This window comes from Lutra lutra, chromosome 12, assembly GCF_902655055.1.
Source record: "Lutra lutra chromosome 12, mLutLut1.2, whole genome shotgun sequence".
NCBI classification, from domain to species: domain Eukaryota; kingdom Metazoa; phylum Chordata; class Mammalia; order Carnivora; family Mustelidae; genus Lutra; species Lutra lutra.
Window position 1 is genome coordinate 66,123,194 of NC_062289.1, and position 17,508 is coordinate 66,140,701.

General features: G+C 53.1%; 1 protein-coding gene across 1 annotated transcript in view; it reads left to right on the forward strand.

Moving 5' to 3' along the window:
- CABIN1 (calcineurin binding protein 1) overlaps positions 1–17,508 on the forward strand; it is a 158,411-nt gene that overhangs the window by 69,566 nt on the left and 71,337 nt on the right. The window contains 3 exon segments of the mRNA XM_047696245.1: positions 4,334–4,594; positions 8,078–8,229; positions 10,948–11,126. Of these exon segments, the coding sequence (XP_047552201.1) occupies positions 4,334–4,594; positions 8,078–8,229; positions 10,948–11,126 (592 nt within the window).

The following is a 17,508-nucleotide window of genomic DNA, read 5'->3' on the forward strand; positions in this document are numbered from 1 at the left end:
TTGCAAGGTTGTGTTAATTCTTCAAAGGAACCAAGAAGGACTGAGTTTGGTTGGTATGCGGGGAGCTTAATTTCCCAGTAGTTTTACGATAGCATGCTATGATGTCCCTTCACCTCAGCAGCATAAATTTAGACAGCTACCTCTGCAGAAATATTTGAGGGCTGCTTCCCTCTCACAGGATTCTCTGATGTCTTTGTGCCTTAGAAGAGTGTATTATGGTCTCTTCCTTGAACAGTTGTCCTCCCTTTGGGTGGTTGTCAACCGTGTTAAATGTGCCCGGTGCTCATAAAGGCTTTGTCTACAATACTTTCATCAACTTCATGAAATCCCACATTTTTTGTCAACATTTGCCATTTAACTTTGCAGTAATCTATATTATACCATCAGACTAGGTGCAGAAATCAGCAAGAGACAGACTACAGAACGAAGCTGGGTGGGGATGGGTGTCAGTGAAAGTGCTAGGGGGCTGTGCTGGAAGAGTACCAGCAGAATCTGAACATTCCTGAACATTCCTGTGCTGGTGTGACTGCCGTTGCTGCTGCGTCCACAGCCATGGGGGCCTCGGAGTTCCCACATGAGGTCCCGCCAGACATCGGAGTGCACTTTGAGAAAGCTTCAAAAAGGCTGAAATCCCTTTCTCTCTCCACATATTTCCTCAGTCTCCACATGTCACCCATGCTTGACAAGGGCAAACCAGAAACACGACCTGGGGCTCAACCTCGGGCTGTTGTTTGAGGAATGCCAGTGACCTCACCTTCCCATGAGCTCTGCATGCCACCACCCATGCACCCGGAGGGGTGTCTCAGGGGGCTGGACTCAGGGCACTCCGGCCCTAAGGTTTTCCCTCTCTTTCTCTGCCCAGAGTGCGTGAACCCACACGTTACTGGGCATCAGAACTTCTTTCAGGGGGAGTGGGGAGCTCGTCAAAAGGTCCCATCAGGGACTCACAGTCAGAAGTGGACTCCCTGGGTGGGTTAGACATGGTATCCTGGGGACAAGCCTGGCACCGGTGGTAGAGGACAAAGGTGGTGAGAAGGGTAGTGTGGCTGTGGGGCAAGGGCAGGTGTTGGGTTCTGTGCCAAGGCCAAACCCTGGAAGAAAAATGGGCGAGAGGAGGGGAGCATGGCCCTTGTTTTAACCATCCCCTCCATTATAGAAACCACTCTTCAGTTATACAAGAAACACCTTCTTTAGAACAATTGCCACAGTAAAGACAAAGCTAAAATCTTTTTGGCTCCTCCCCACCCCGCCTTCTAGTCCCTTCATTCCTGCTTCCGAGCAACCTACAGTTAGACTTGTATCTTTCCAGACCTTAAACAAACACTATTTCTTATGTATACATGTCCTCCTAGAAGGAATGCTGTGATTTACTTGTTCTTTTCTTCTCGCCCAAATGCTGTTGTGCTGTGTATGGCGTTGAGCTTCTTTTTTACTCAGCACCATGTTGTTGTGCTCTACTCATGCCATGTAGCTTTCTTTTGCTGTGACCATCCTGTGCGGAGGCCCCGAGCTCCATGCTGTTTCAAGTGTCATGGCCCCAGGGCTGAGCCGGCTTGGAGCTAACTCCCTGCCCACACCAGGAACACTGTTGTCCTCTGCTGGGACTCAGTGGGGTGGGTGGAGCACAGACCTTGGGATTCTTTATTTAACCCCCACCAGTGAAGCCCAGTAGGATTTAGCAGAATAGAGGTTTTCCAGGAAGTAAATATGATGAGAAATCAGAGTGCCCTTTCTGCCATTGGTACTTGAGGGTTTTGTTTGTAGAGCTCCCCAAGAGGAGGGAACTTTTGCCTTTCCCAGGAAGGGGCAGGGAAGGCAGAGAGTGGGCAACAGATAGGAGACCCAGGTCGACTCCCTGCACACCTCTTCCCCCTGACTGTTCTTTCTCCTGCGTAGCTCTTGGCCTCTGTGGTTGAACTCCATTTTGATCCTTTGGAAGCTCTTGGCTCAGGTAGTTCAGGACCTGAAACTGGGCTCCTAGGCCATCTTCCTGGGGTGTTGGGGGTGGTAGGAAAGAGATGGAAATCCACTGGGTGTGCAGGTGTCCCTGCAGGCAGGGAAGGAAGGAGGTTTGGCATTGTGCCCCAGGGTGAAAACTGCCTCACAGGGCTGCCTCCTAGTTGCCTCTTGGTTTTTTTTCTACCTCTGTTAAGGCAGTTTCCTACTTTGAAGTATGTCATGAGGACACAGCCCCTTGGTTGCTAGAGCTGTTTGGGCTTATTGTGTCTGATCAGAGGAGCTATAGGACACATGTTGATAGCTGTGCATTTCGGCTTCTGCCTGCAAACTTGCCAAAGGGGTGTCTTACAGGAAAACCGGCGGTTTCCCTGTTGTCAGTTCTCAGGCAAGGGCAAAGGTTTTGCAGCCAGAGCCTTCTAGTTGTATGGCTTGAGGGAGGAACTTGATGTCCCTGCTGTGGTTTTGGCTGTGAGCTGGCTGATGGTTCCTCCTGTGTGGCAGCATTGTGAGAACTGACACCTCCTTAGCTCCTCTCCTGGGCCCACCCGGGGCCAGGCACCCTGCCCGTGAGGTGAACGAGGTGTTGTGGCAGCAGGCATGCATCTTGCTCAGGGGTGGACGGGTAGTGTGAGGGTGTCTGGCAGAGTTCTGGGATATAGTGGACCCTCAGTGCTCTCCCTCCTCTTCTGCCTGAAGTGTCCTGACCACCACACCTACTGAGGACAGGGACTCTGGTGGCATGTGCTTTGTGTGGGGGAGGGAGGGGCTTGGCCTCTTGGTGGGGATCTGTGTGGTGCCAGACCAGATGGGGCTCCTCACAGTTGCCCTTCCTTTCTCAGGAGGTAGCTTTAGGACCCTTACAGGCAGAGCTGGCTGGGCAGAGGGCTAGTGACTTGGTTGAGGCCGCATGGCTACCGAGCGGTCAGAACAGGACTCCAGTGAGTGGCTGCCTTTTACTTACCCAGATGTGCTACAGAATCCCATTTTAGAGGGGTACGATGGACTTACTTGGCTTGTGCTGTGTCCTGGCTCTCCAGTGTGATTCTCTCTATCGTATCTCACCCACTGATGGTGTCTTGATTCCTAGGTGGCAGTTTTCTTTCCCAGGGAGGGTTTGACAGAGTGCTGGGGGTTCTTTGTGCTGGCCCAGCCAGCCAGGGCTGTTGCTATAGGAGGTTCACACAGATCAGCGTCCGGTGGACAGACATCCCTAGGGCAGCCTTCCTGTGCACAGTGAGGCACAGGTATTCCTCTCACAGGAGGCAGGCAGTGCCCTTGCCAGAGCTCAGTGCCTACAGCCTCTCCTGTCCTTTGGTCCCTGAGATGAGACTAGAAGAGGTTGCAGCTTCCCTGCTGTTGAGCTAGGGCCATGGAGATGAGGGGCCAGAGACCTGGGATTCTGGGAACAGCTGCCCCTCCAGCCCCACCCTGGCAGTCTTCATTCTACGTCCTAGCCCAGGAGCTCTGGGAGGAAGGGATGCAAGCCCATGATGGCTGACATTCCACATGGATAGCACCTAGGTGCTGGCCCATAGCCCTTATACAGGGACTGGGGAATGTGATCCTCTGAGTTGGAAAGCCTCTTAGAAGGTGATCTCTGTCCTGGCTGTTTCCACCCTTGAGTGTGAGAAGGTGGCTGGAGGCACAGCTCCAAGGCCATGGATCTTGGGTGGGGCTCAGGAATCTGCCATTCTGTACCCCAGGTCCCTCTGGAAGGGTGCAGAGGACCAGGTGTGAAGTCCTGTGGGACCTCAGGGGTGCGTATCCTCTCCAGTGCTGTGTCGTCAGGTGTTGGGTGCACACCCTCTCCAGCTCCACTTTCCCACCCTAGTGAGCCGGGGAGAGAATGAAGAGCCGGGGAGAGAATGAAGCGCTCATCGCCTGCAATGCAGGGCTCAGAACATTGGTGGTGACTCTTTGCATTCTCAGACTGACACAGCAGAGCTGCTGTTGGCCTGGTTCTCCCGGCAGCCCTGGCCTCAGGCTTTTTCCCCTTCCCAGGCAGAGGACCTCAGTGCAGCCATAGTGAGGGTCACAGTTGGGACCTTCAGAAGGGATCAGGAGGTCCTTCGTAAACTACTGGACTGTGTAGTGCAGATACTGCAGGTGGATGGTAAAAGAAAGGACACTGGAGTTGACATGTCCGTCTAGCTCTGTGCCTTACTTGAAGTGTGCTACGGACAGGTCCTGTGGCCTCTCCACACACTCAGTGTCCCCAGCTATGAAATGGTGATGGCACTTCTGTGTGTCGGGGTTGTTGAAAAGATTATAACTTCGCAAAGAAGGCAACAGGGCTTCCCGCAGCATAAGGCACAGTCCTGGGCAGGTTTGGGCCCTGGGCCTTGGCCAGCCCGGTCTCGTGCTCTCGTTCCAGATGGAGGGCCGGCGCGACAGCATGCTGGAGACAGCCAGGCACTGTTTCTCATCGGCAGCGCACTGCGAGGGCGATGGTGACGAGGAGGAGTGGCTCATCCACTACATGCTGGGCAAGGTCGCCGAGAAGCAGCAGCAGCCACCCACCGTCTACCTGCTGCACTACAGACAGGCCGGCCACTACCTGCACGAGGAGGCTGCCCGCTACCCCAAGAAGATCCACTACCACAACCCCCCTGAGCTGGCCATGGAGGCCCTGGAGGTGACACCGTGCTGGCCTCGGGCGGGGAAGCTGGGCCAGGGCGGGCCAGTCTCTCTGTCTTCCTGGGGCTGGGTCATGAGGTCCCAGTGACTCCTGTGCAACCTGTTGGAAACTTCTCTGTGTTCAGCAGCTGTGTGTGCAATGAAATTAAAGCAGCCTTTCCTCTCTCTTCTAAGGGGTGCTTACCATCCTTTTCGGGAGAGTGAGTGTTCTGTTTGTCTTTCCCAGAAGAAAACCGCCTTTCCCCCTTTAGCATGTGCAGGTTGTCGGAACCTGACTTGGTGATGACATCGATGTGGCACAGCATCTCCTGGTGCCCTTGTTCCCGGCGAGGGCACAGGCTGTGCCCAGAGCACCCAGCTTGGCAGGACAGGGACAAGGCTGGGTCTGGGGGTGGGGGAGGAGTCGGGTGGCGGAGAGTAGCCTGTTCTCTTGGCCCCAGATTTGGGGTCTTGCACTGCTCCTCAAGAGCAGAGCAGCTGTTTACTACTCGGATTTGCTTGTATGATTACTGAGGACTTCACACCATGCTCTCCTCCATGCTCAGGGCAGTGCTGGGAGGCAGGCCGGGAGGCAGCAGCCAGCACCTTTTGTAGGGAGGAAAGTGAGTGCATGGATGAGGATCCACATATGCTTGGCCTGGCCTAGGCCTTGCTGCTTCCTGAGCATGTCAGCTTTCCCCTTTCTGAGGCTACGTGCCCAGCCCCTGCCAGTCCCCTGAGCCCAGCAAGCTTTTTGGAGTTTGGGGCAGAATCTGCTTGCTTATTATGCCTTGTCTGCCTTGATGGTTTTCTTTTCTGATTATAAAATTAACATATAGGGGGCACCTGGGTGGCTCAGTGGGTTAAAACCTCTGCCTTTGGCTCAGGTCATGATCTCAGGGTCCTGGAATCGAGCCCCCGCATCGGGCGCTCTGCTCAGCGGGGAGCCTGCTTCCTCCTCTCTCTCTGCCTGCGTCTCTGACTACTTGTGATCTCTCTGTCTCTGTCAAGTAAATAAATAAAATCTTAAAAAAAAAAAAAGATCAATATAAAATTAACATATATTTGTAGTTAAAAATATATAAGAATCCAACATTCAGAAGTGTTTAAAAATGAAACACTAAAGTCCCCAGTGATCCTAACCCCCCAACCTAGTAATCCCTGTTCACAGTTTGGGCATGTACTTATTCTAGATTTTCCCCCTCTTAATGTAGAGATACATAGTAACATTTTCTTGTCATTTTGCATGTCATTTGGCATTTTTCACTGGATAAGATGTAGTGCAAGGCATTGTGGGCTTCCTTATCTGCCCCTGTGCCCTCTAGTCTGGCTGGACATCCACTTATTTGTCCAATCCCTTCTTCATGGGTTTGGCCTTCTTTTCCACTTCTTCCTCGCCAGGGTGCAGACAGGGCCTGGCTGGGCATGCTTGTCAGGGGTCATTTAATGTTGCATCCACAGCATCTTGTCGCCCTGAAAGGTTATACTGACCTATGAGCATGTCTGTTTTCCCTCTTTTAAATATTTGCTAATTGTGTGAGCAAGCAAAAAAGTCTCATTTTTATAAATATGCCTTTGAAAAACCGTTCATGCTGAGGGGTTGGCAGCAGCTGTCTGGGGCCCACATGCATAGGGTTCATGGGGGAAATGTACAAATGTGGTTTCATACTGAGCACGTCTTCGACAGCTTCCATGTTGCTGTCATTCCTGGCCCTAGGTCCCACATCCTTTTCATCACTGCTCTTTCGTGCTTTCCACTCAGGCTCATGGGCCCGTCCCTGGAGGGACTCCCACTTTGGGGCTGAGAAGGCTGAGGCCCAGAGAGCTGGTGTGATTTGCCCTCAGTCGGCAGCAGAAGAGAAAGGCAGTTGGAGCTGGCTCTCCTGAGCCCAGCCACCCCGTGCATCACCTCTGCTAGCTCCAAACCCCTGTGCAGGAAGGTAGTCTAGCCCTCAGGAAGAGACCACTCTCTTTTCCTCCGCGGTGTTTCTTTGACTTTTGGCTTCTGCTGCTGCCTGATGGAACCAATGAGCAGGCAGAATGGTATCCCTGTGGGGCCCAGGCACTTCCAGGTGAGGCACAGAGGTCTAGCGCACCATGCCAGCTCTCAGGAGAATGAGCACTCAGCTGCTCTAAAAATGACATTTCTCTTAAGACTTTAACCCTGCCCTGGTGGAAATTCACTTTTGCTGTTGCCTTCAGTCAAAATACTGAACTTGCTGCTTGGTTCATCTTGGCCAGTTGAACACTCTGTGCTCCTCCAGGCAGAGCCATCTGCGTGTGGGTAGAAGCCTCAGAGGTTTTCTGCAGCTGCAAATGGACTTGGTGGGCTAATTGCTCTGGGGACTGCAGGTGGGCTAGAGATGGCAGACCTGGGGGCAGACCCCTCTGTCCAGGATGCCCCCTTGAGTGTGCTGCCCAGGTGGACCAGCTGGCATTTTACCCGGGGAGCCTTGGAGGCATCTTTTGAGAACCACCTCTGGGTGTAGTTGGCCCGGTTAATCAGGGTCTGCAGCCACAGGGGCTTCCAGTCTTGGCAACATCCTTGGTGCTGTATGTGGGAGTCTGTGCCACAGGCAGGAGCCCAGGCCGAGTCACTGTGGCAGTGCCTGTGTGTGATGCGGTTTTCACTTGGGAGCAGCAGAGGGCAAGTTGGACCCGAGTTTAACCTGGGCCTGAGCTTTGCAGGCGGTGGGGCTTTGGGCAGCTGAGCTCAAAAATTTGTAAGTGAAGCATTGTGGTGTGGACTCAAGGAAATGAAGAAGAGCCCAGGCCCCGACTGGTACAGCATGCCCGCTACCTGTCCTGCACCCACTGGGCAGGCTTCTCCAGGCCTGCAGTACCTGGCTGGCCCAGCCGTGGGTGCACGAACAGAAGTCCGCTGTTCTTCCCTTCACAGAGCCCGCAGTACAGTGGGAGATAGGTGTGGAGGCTCCCTTTTTTTTTTTTTTTTTTTTTAAAGATTTTATTTATTTATTTGACAGACAGAGATCACAGGTAGGCAGAGAGGCAGGCAGAGAGAGGAAGGGAAGCAGGCTCCCTGCTGAGCAGAGAGCCTGATGTGGGGCTCGATCCCAGGACCCTGGGATCATGACCTGAGCCGAAGGCAGAGGCTTTAACCCGCTGAGCCACCCAGGCGCCCCTGGAGGCTCCCTTTTTGTGGGTGCCCAGAGAGGGACCCACAGAGGGTGGCAAGGGTTGTGGTAGGAGGAGGTGCCCAGTGAGCAGGGCTGAGGCTTATTACTCTCATCGTCTTACCACAGCTTGCCTGTGTTATTGGCTAAACATTTAAGCTGGAACACTGAGAGTTCATGTCCATTTTAATTGTCAGAGCTTGCTTTGAATGACTTTTGGTTGGCTGGTTTAAAAGTAAATGAAGAAAGGCAATGCGTGGTCGTCTGGTCTCCTCGGTCAGGGGCTCTTTGCCAATGTGGCTGACTGGCCTGTGGAACGAACCTTAGCAACTGGCAGGGCTGCTCACACCAGAGTGTCATTCTCCTAGGTGTACTTCCGGCTCCATGCTTCCATCTTAAAGCTCCTGGGGAAGCCAGACTCTGGGGTCAGTGCAGAGGTCCTGGTCAACTTCATGAAGGAGGCTGCAGAAGGACCCTTTGCCAGGGGCGAGGAGAAGAATACGCCCAAAGCTTCAGAGAAGTGAGTAGCATGCTTTCACCCAACAGCTTACCCCCATATGTACCCTGGCGGCTCCTTTACAGTGAGTGGCATTCGGGGGGTGGCGAGTGGCATTCAGGGGGGTGCTGCTGAGTAAATCAGAGCTCTTTGAGCCTCTGGAACTCATCTGGAGACTTCTGGTGGCTAAATTGAGTTCTTTCTTTCTTTTTAAAAAAGATTTTATTTATTTATTTGAGAGTGAGAGAGAGATCATAAGTAGGCAGAGAGGCAGGCAGAGAGAGAAGGGAAAGCAGGCTACCTGCTGAGCAGAGAGCCCGATGCAGGGCTCAATCCCAAGGACCCTGAGATCATGACCTGAGCCGAAGGCAGAGGCTTAACCCGCTTAGCCACCCAGGCACCCCAGACTGAGTTATTTCTGTTGAAACTGAAAAGGAGAGACTGAGTGTACAACCCCAGGTTACCTCATGCTGGGACCATGCCCAGTGCTAGCCCACCTTCAGGGGCATGTCCTAGGGAGAAGCCAGCTAATTCCCTCTCCCCACTGGGGCACAACTCTGCCCTATGCAGAACACTGTAGGAAAGCAGTTTTCACGTTGCAGGCTCTTACTCCTGGGTCCTTTTCCATGGTCCCTCGCAAGAGCTGGGAACTTATTAGGGCCTGTGTGCTGCCTATTCTCCCAAGAAGCAGAGAGGGGCATTGCAGGCTCTTCCTATGGTGCCAGAGAGCATGGGGATGCTAGGGCCATGGTATGGTCCCCTCATGGGCTGGGGAGGACCCCTGGGCCTCCCCTTGATTGTGGCCCAGACTTCTTTTGCCCTGGTGTCCACATCTTAGAGCTTTGACTCAGCTTGCCTCTCCTCTGTTCTCCTACCTGTCTGGGCACTGCACAGGGCTTAGCCAAGAGCAAGAGAGACCTGTGCCTAGGCTCTGTCCTTGAGGCCCATTGTCTTATGGGAGAGATGTGGATGTGGTGTGCCCTAGAAATTATACATGTGTACTTTATAGTCACAGAGAGCCCCCAAGTACAGTGATGTTCTCTTTTATTGATTATAACTCTTAAGAAAATTATCGGTATGCCTGGGTACCTCAGTCAGTTATGTGTCCAGTTTCATTTCGGCTCAGGTCATGATCTCAGGGTCATGGGATTGAGCCTTGTGCCAGGCTCCACGCTCAGCTGGGAATCTGCCTGGGATTCTCTCCCTCTCCCCCTCCCCTCCCCTTTGCTCATGCATGTGTTCACTCTCCTTCTGTCTCTCTCAAATAGATAAATCTTTTTAAAAAATTTAATTATAGGGGTAGGGTGGCTTTGTCAGTTAGGCATCTGCCTTCAGTTCAGGTCATGATCCCAGAGTCCCAGGATAGAGCCCCATGTTAGGTTCCCTGTTCAGTGGAGGAGTCGTCTTCTCCTTCTCTCTCTGCCCCTCCCCCCCAACTCATGCTTTCTCTCTCACTCTCAAATAACTAAAGAATATGTTCAAGTTATGGAAAATTCTGGCTATATGTAAACATATAGGCTAAAATGTGACAAATCCCTTCTTCTGCCCAGAATTAGCCACTATTCTTTGTTCGTTTTCTCAAATAATTATCTGTGCATTTACACACACTTATATTTATGTACATCATAGAGTTTCTTTTATTTTATAAAAACAAACTACTGAAGGGGCTATTCTAGAGCGTTTTCTCCCCTAACCAGAGGTCTGGGACCCCATCCATAGAGATAGTACCCCGTTTACTCTATTCTTTCATTCTGGTGGCTATTGGCAGTCTGGGGCTGTGTATTATTCCGTAGCATGGCTGCAGCATGTTTTCTATAGCCATTTTGATGGAACGTTTCAGGTGTTTCTAACTTCTTTGCTCAACAGTGTTGTGGCAGATTTCCTTATACACATGGGAGCTTTCAGTAAACCCAGATTTTTTTGAAAAGATTTTTTATTTATTAGAGAGAGAGAGAAATCACAAGCAGCAGGGAAGGGTAGAGGGAGAAGTAGGCTCCTTGCTGAGCAAGGAGCGTGATGCAGGACTCGATCCCAGAACCTGGGATCATGACCTGAGCCAAAGGCAGCTGCTTTACGAACTGAGCCACCCAGACACCCCAAATTCAGATGTTTTCTCTGTCTGCATCTTGTTGGGAATTAAATCTCTCAGGCCTCAGGCATCACATGTAAGGGTGCTGACTTGGCATGGAGGGGACCTGGGATGGGTGCTTCTCAGGAAGGGCTTGTTAGCTCCCCTGCAGTCTCCTTGGGGCCTGGGGCCTGAGACAGTTTGATAGTGGCCAGTTGGGGGCCAGAGCCCAAGTAGGTGCCATGGGGGCAGCTCCTTCAGCACCTTGGATCACCAGCCAGAGGGGCAAGTCCTTTGATGTGTGTGGGAGCAGTGGGCCGTAGGAGGGCAGAGGAGGCCATTGAAGGTGGCATGAGGTCCAGCAGTCAAGAGGGCACTGTTTCAGGTACCTGGGTGGCTCAGTGGGTTAAGCCTCTGCCTTCAGCTCAGGTCATGATCTCAGGGTCCTGGGATCGAGCCCCGCATCGGGCTCTCTGCTCAGCGGGGAGCCTGCTCCCCACCCCACCCCCGCCTGCCTCTCTGACTACTTGTGATCTCTGTCTGTCAAATAAATAAATAAATAAATAAATAAATCTTTAAATTTAAAAAAAAAAGGGCACAGTTTCAGACCAGCACATGTCCTGTTTCAGCAGGATGTATTGATTTTGACCTGCACCTCAACCATTTTCCCACAGAGAGAAGCCCTGCCTGGTGGATGAGGACTCCCACTCTTCAGCTGGGACACTGCCGGGCCCCGGAGCCTCCCTCCCCTCCTCCTCTGGCCCAGGTCTGACATCCCCACCTTACACAGCTACTCCGATTGACCACGATTACGTCAAATGTAAAAAACCCCACCAGCAGGCGACGCCGGACGGTACAGTCCCTGTTCTCCCTACTGCCAGCCCAGGGCGGCACGCCAATCACGGGGGAGGGTGCTTTGGGTGATGATTCGCTTTGTTTTGGTGAGGGGGGGTGCTGGGTCTGGGGTGACACGGGCAATGTTGCGGCTGTTCATTAACCTCATGGCCTCACGGTGACTCTGTGCTTCCAAAACATGCTCAGGGTCGCCACCTGCCAGCTAGCCCACCTGGGGGCTGGGAAGGGGCAGGGCAGGCTCAGGCATCTCCCCACTCTGAGATTCTGTGGACTAGCTGTCAGGGTCTGCAGGCTGCCTCTGTGCAGTCAGCCCAGTGATGCTGGCATTGTGCCGGCATTATTATAGTGTGTCCTTCTGACCGCCGTGGGAAGCTGAGTCTGTCACCCCTGGGAGTCCAGACAGTGGGGTGGTGGGAATCAGCTGGGACCGTGAACGAGGCCATCCCACACGGGATAGGGCAGGTGGCGACCTTTGAACCACATTTCTTACTAACATTAGGAGGCTCGCATGCTGACCTCATAGCTTGATTTCTTCATGTTCTCCTCACCTTTATAGCGCTAAGCTGTGATAAAGTCTTTGCTGGGATGAACCAAATTGGACTGAGAGGGCGTAAAAGTGGCGCCCTGGGGAGGCAGTGACAATGCCGGCAGACACGCAGGCCCTCGCTCACAAGTCGATGATCTCCATCAGGCTGTGAGGAAACAGGTCTTGCTCTGCCCTCCCCAGGGCATGGGACAACCCCTCACCAATCACATGGGTTCTCAGAGCCTGTGGTGTTGTGAGGGAAAGGGGTGTGAGAGCAGGGTTAGGGAAGCCCTAAAGGAAGATAGCGTGAGGGACCCCTCTGGGCGGGGATTTGGTGATCTGAGAGGAGAGGAGACTTACAGCACCCCCTCCTGGGTTCTGCTTGGCCTGCGGGGAATGTGTGGACAGACAGGTTGTGGAGTTGAGTGCGTGCTGCTGCATGACTGTGTCACCTCCCTGTGCCCCAGAAGACCAACTCAGCCCTGCACACATCCTGACACAAGGTCTTTCCCCTTCTTAACCTGAGTTCAACAGGGAAACATCCCTGTTCCCCACCTTTCATCAGTCCACTCTGCAAGTTGGTTTCGCCAGGTCCTCCTGTGAGGATTCCACATCAGGCCAGCTTTCATGAGAAAGGAATGCCTCCCGTGGCTGTCCACAGGCCTGTGGCTGGCACCCCTCCCAGCCCTCCAGGTTCGCCTGAGGTTGGGTGGCAGGAGCCCATAGAGCTGAGAGAGGCTCCCCTGTTGTGGGCACACCCAGGAGCAGAGAGGAAGGGAGGCAGGAAGAGGCCATGATGCCGCTCCGGCACCGCTGCCCAGCTGTCCCAAGCACGTGTAGCTCTAGGGAAGCAGAGTGTTGGGGGCAGGCACAGGTGTGACCTGTCCCGTGTGCTGACATGATAGTTATTTGCTCTGGAAGTTGCAGAGGGAGCCATACATAGGGGCTCAAATAAAATTTCAGCAGTTGTACATTTTTCAGTGATTGTAAAAAATATATATATATTTTTTTTTCAAAGCGATTTCTGTCAATGATGTGGAACCATGGTCTCCCTTCACCCAGTCCCAGCCAGTGTACCAGGAAGCTCTGGTTCCATACAGGCCTGGCTGCGGGTGCCTTCAGAACTCCTGCCCTCCTCACCGCAGAGAGCAGTGTCTGCAACAGGAAAATGTTTGTGCCCTAAAATAGCCATGCTCTGAGAATGTTAAAGTGGCCCTTTCAGTGGTTAGACTAGCTTGTAGGGAAAGGCCCTGGCTCTGGCAGAAGCAGCAGCTTGCTCGTGTCAGGAGATATGCTGGTAGCCTCAAGGTCTGCACTGCCCACCTCTGCTCCCACCTCCCATGGCCCAGGGCTGGCTAACTAGCCCCAGGAGGAGAACGAGTGGCCTCACACTTCCCATGAACTAAGTCATGGCCACCACTACTAGCAGCCCTGCCTGACCACTCCTCCCTGGCTTCCTATTTTTCCCTTCCATCTTGGGACTTGTCGAAAGTCCTGAAATCCGTAGTGTTAACACTTCGGACCAAGAAAAGGAAATCACATAGGGAGTACATTGTGACCCTCAAGGGCCTCCTAGTGATCGCTGTTTACCCATGTTCAAACAGGGCATAATGAGATTTCTGAACAAATTCTATAACGCCTCCCTGGCATTGAGTATGTGAGCGTGTGTGTGAGTAACTTGGTCCCACCATGTAGCAGTGTGTGATTGCTCTGGGTTGGGCTCTAGGAGAGGTGCCTGGGGTCCCAGTCTCACAGCAGCCCTACAGGCTTGGCCACGTGTCCAGTGTCCTGGGAAGAAGCTGAGCTGGGGGCAATTGGGCCCTCATCTAGGGCTATCCGCCTAGCTGGAGTGGAGCCAGGGGAGAGTTTGGGTCTAAGTCTCTTTCCACCCCAGGCCAGAAAAGGCTAACACTGGGAAGGTCCTATATTTGCTGACCTGATGGAGACTGGATCTGTGTGCATTTCCTTGCTTTGCTTGTTAGAGGTTTGTCAGTAGAAGGGCCCAGGGAGCAGGGTTGTTACAGGATGCCTTGGTCCATAGCTTCGCCTGGCTCAGCCAGCCTTCAGGATGTGTACCTAGTGGCTCTACTGGACTGCCAAGACCCTTGCTGTCTGCCTGCCGTGCTCTGTGTCACCTGACAATCTCGGAGCCACAAAGGCCTCAGAGAGCAGAGGGCTTGCCCTGTGGTCAGTCTGAGGCAGAGCCTTCTATGGCTTTCTTTAGTGACCCATGGCCAATGGCCATGCCCATTTAGTGCCCATCAGCATTGTGCTGGGTGCATGGAACAATCCTGGATCCTGCTGCAGGTGCTTGGGGAAGGCAGGTGTGAAGCTGTGAATCAGCCAAGGGCCAGGGTGCAACTGAAACCACCCCCAAGAGACCTGGCCTGGCCTTGGTGGGTGGGAGGCCTCACTGAGGATGCAAAGCTGAGCCAAGGTCTAGGGGTGTGTCAGTGTTTACTGTGAAGGGTGGGAAGAGAGAACAAGCCAGGGGTCAGGAGAGTGAGAGCCATGGAGGCTGGTGTCAGGGTTGCAGGATGCCCATTTGTCCCCACTTAAGGCACGAACAGAGCCTGCGCCGAGCCCCAGGCTGTAGGGTGTGGGCCATATTGGGAGCCTAGGGTGCCCAAGCAAGCTCCCATGTGACCATCTGTCCTCACCCGCCATGCTGTCACTGTTTGTGTCGTGTCCCATCTGTGCTCATCCTCACCTGCTCACCCACACTGCCTCCACCAATATTGCCCGTGCTGCCCCTAACCCTGACCACACTCTGTTCTCCAGGCTATGTCTTTCTGCTTGCACTGTCACGGCTCGCTTCAGGGGACAGCACAGACCGCATGCTTAGTCCTCAGTCCGGCTCCCTGCTCCCCCTGTGACCAGGAGCTCCTCCACATCTGCTGGTCCTGTGATTTGGAGAGTGTGTGTTTGATGTGCTTGGCTTCTGCCCACAGCCCATGTTCTCAGTTCTGGCCAGATGCAGTGGTGGCCTCCTCCAACCACATGTCCACCTGGCAGGCGGCTTAGTCCTGTATTTCCATTGCTTTGCTCTTTCTGGCTTTAAAAAAGTAACAAAGGCAATAGACTCTAAGATACCAAGCTATGCTCACAAGGACAAATGCGTAAAAATGCATATCGTGCACAGTAGCCGAGCTGTTCTGAAGTGGGCCCTGTGTGTACGATGCACGGTATCCAGGCTCGGGCAGGGGGCTGCGCATGTCATCAGTCCTTGCCAGCCTCCCTTCCCAGGGCGAGGGAGAAGTCAGCTCACGGGATGCAAGCTATATGCCTCGAGCAGACGTCTTCAGTGTGGGAGAGGCTTGTAGGGAAGCTTAGGAGGGCCTGCATGTGCCCGTGCAGGGTGGGAACTGATGCTGGGTCAGGGAGGGATGCTGTCAGAGGGCAGAGCCAGTCACCTTCCTTCTCTTCTCCATTCTTACCTTCCAAGAAACCTCTCCAGGCTGAAACTGGTCATGGCATATGTTGAATGCCTGCTGCGTGCTGGGCATGGAACAGGGCCCCATGTGGAAAGCCAGGAGGAGGGCACCCTGATCCCTGCTGCCTGGTTGGATCTTTGTGTTCCTAGGTGGTGTCCTGGGTCAGTGGTTGGTGCCAAGAGGAGTGCCATGAGCTGGCTGGGAGGCATAGTAGGTTGGGAGGACTTCCTGGAGGAGGTAGCTCTCCAGAGAGATCTGCAGGGCCGTTTCAGTTGAGGGTCAGTGGGAGCAAAGATATGGATGTTGGAGAGTCCCACCATGTTTGGATACTGAGGTGATTGGGGGTGGGAGGAAGAGAGACCTTGTAGGGAGAGAGCTTGGGAAACCAGCTAGGTCTGAGATAGGGGCATAAGAACTCTTGCTCTAGGCACAATGTGACAGAGTGATGCATGGTGAAGGTCACACGGTGAGCAGTGCACATGAGGCCAAGTCTTCTCCCAGCTCTGAGCATCCAGGGCCCAGAGGACTGGCGCTGCTATCTAAGCACTGGCCACAGTGATACTCTCGTGCCCACCTGCTGCCTCTTTGTGTCTGCCTCTTTTTCAGGGGTCCTAGTGTATCTGGTATCTCTCTTCTCTTGGGCGTCTGTCCAGGCTCCTTGGCCTGCCAGAGGGCGCCCCTCCCATATAGCTAGGCTAGCTTCCAATGGATGTGTTCTTTCCTGGTGGTCATCAGGAAGGGACCCACTGGGGCAGAGTTAATCCAGTTGAGAGATTTGTCAAAATATTGATTCCACCCAAGTTTACTATTCTTAGAAACCTGTTGCTTTCTTTCTTTTTTTTAAGATTTTATTTATTTATTTGACAGAGATCACAAGCAGGCAGAGAGAGAGGAGGAAGCAGGCTCCCTGCTGAGCAGAGAACCCAATGTGGGGCTCGATCCCAGGACCCTGGGATCATGACCTGAGCTGAAGGCAGAGGCTTTAACCCACTGAGCCACCCAGGCGCCCTGAAACCTGTTGCTTTCTACTTGGCAGAGCATTTGTGATCTTTTCGGAGTTCACCAATCAGAGTTCATGCAGATTTCAATGGTACAACCATACCTTTTTCCTCAAACTTTCATTGAACTGAGCTGATGAAATAAATGATTGTGAGCTGTTTCTAGTCTTAACTGCTGGAGTAGCTGGAGAGAATGTACTAGGAAACTTGTGTCTTGTAAGCAAAGAGCTCTTTTAGGTTAGCCTGGAAATCCTGCGAACGTTCAAGGGATTTGAACTCAGTCAAACATGAACCCAAAAATCCTCAGAATACAGTCTGCTCTCACACTCAGTGGAATGGACAGCCTTTCTGTCACCAAGCCAGATCCCTTTCCCTCTGTGTCCCCAGCTGCCATTCCTTTGCTCTTGGCCCTGCAGGTCCCACCTCCGAAGTGGAAGGTGTCATCAGCAGTTGGCTGGCAGATGGACATCCCTCTAAGGGTTCCAGGGAGGGGCAGGGGTGGCCCAGGGGCAGAGATGTGAGACATTCTAGTGATTAACAATAAGAGAATGACATATTTATAATTCTGCCACAGATACTAATTTAGTATGAACAGGTTTCATGTGGGCAGACTTTTATAAAAGAATATTCTGAGGAAGAGCAGAGACAGCCTGTCCAGCCTGTCCAGCCTGTCCACTAGTGTGTCTTCTCTCCTTTTGATCTCTGGGCAGCTACTTGAAGAAATCAGGATCTTGGGCTGTGGGCAGTCCCTAGGGTCCCCTTTTAGGTCCATGCTTCCCTGAAAGACCCTCTCCGCTCAGTCCTATGGGAAGTCTGCCTCTTTAGCTGAGTTGGGTCCTCCTATGCAAAAGAACTTTCCATTGGTTTCCTGCTCTGCCTCAGGACCAGGAGGCCAGAAGAATCCCCAGCCCAGGCCAGTCTGTAGGACCTGTAGGTGGTGGCAGAGGTGGGAAGGCAGCCAGTTCTGCCTGCCTCTGCTCTCTGCTTCTGGCTCTGCTTCAGCAGCAGGTGAGAGGAGCAAGGGCCGCTGCCTCCCAGCTTAGCAGCCTTTGCCTGCCGAGCCCTGGCAGACACATCTGGTTATTCTCTGAGCATCAGCACAGGCCAGTACCCTGGGGTGTCCTGCGGTGCCTGGAGAGTGTGGAGGAAGCACCCCAGGCTGTTAGTGCACAGTTACACAAAGCCTTCGGTCAGCTTATTTGGACCCTTGGCCCACCATGTCCCAGATAAGGAATGTGATATCCATAGACTGCTTTGAGGAAAATGTGGGACTATAGCCAGCCCTGGAGGGAAGCTGTGTGCCCTTTAAGCCAGAATTGCCCCCCGCCAGACACATTTGGGCTCTGCTTGTCCCTTTATCAGGGCACAGTGCTAGTGTCCATGCTGTGCGTGGTGCTGCTTGGGCCTGTGCTGAATTCGGCT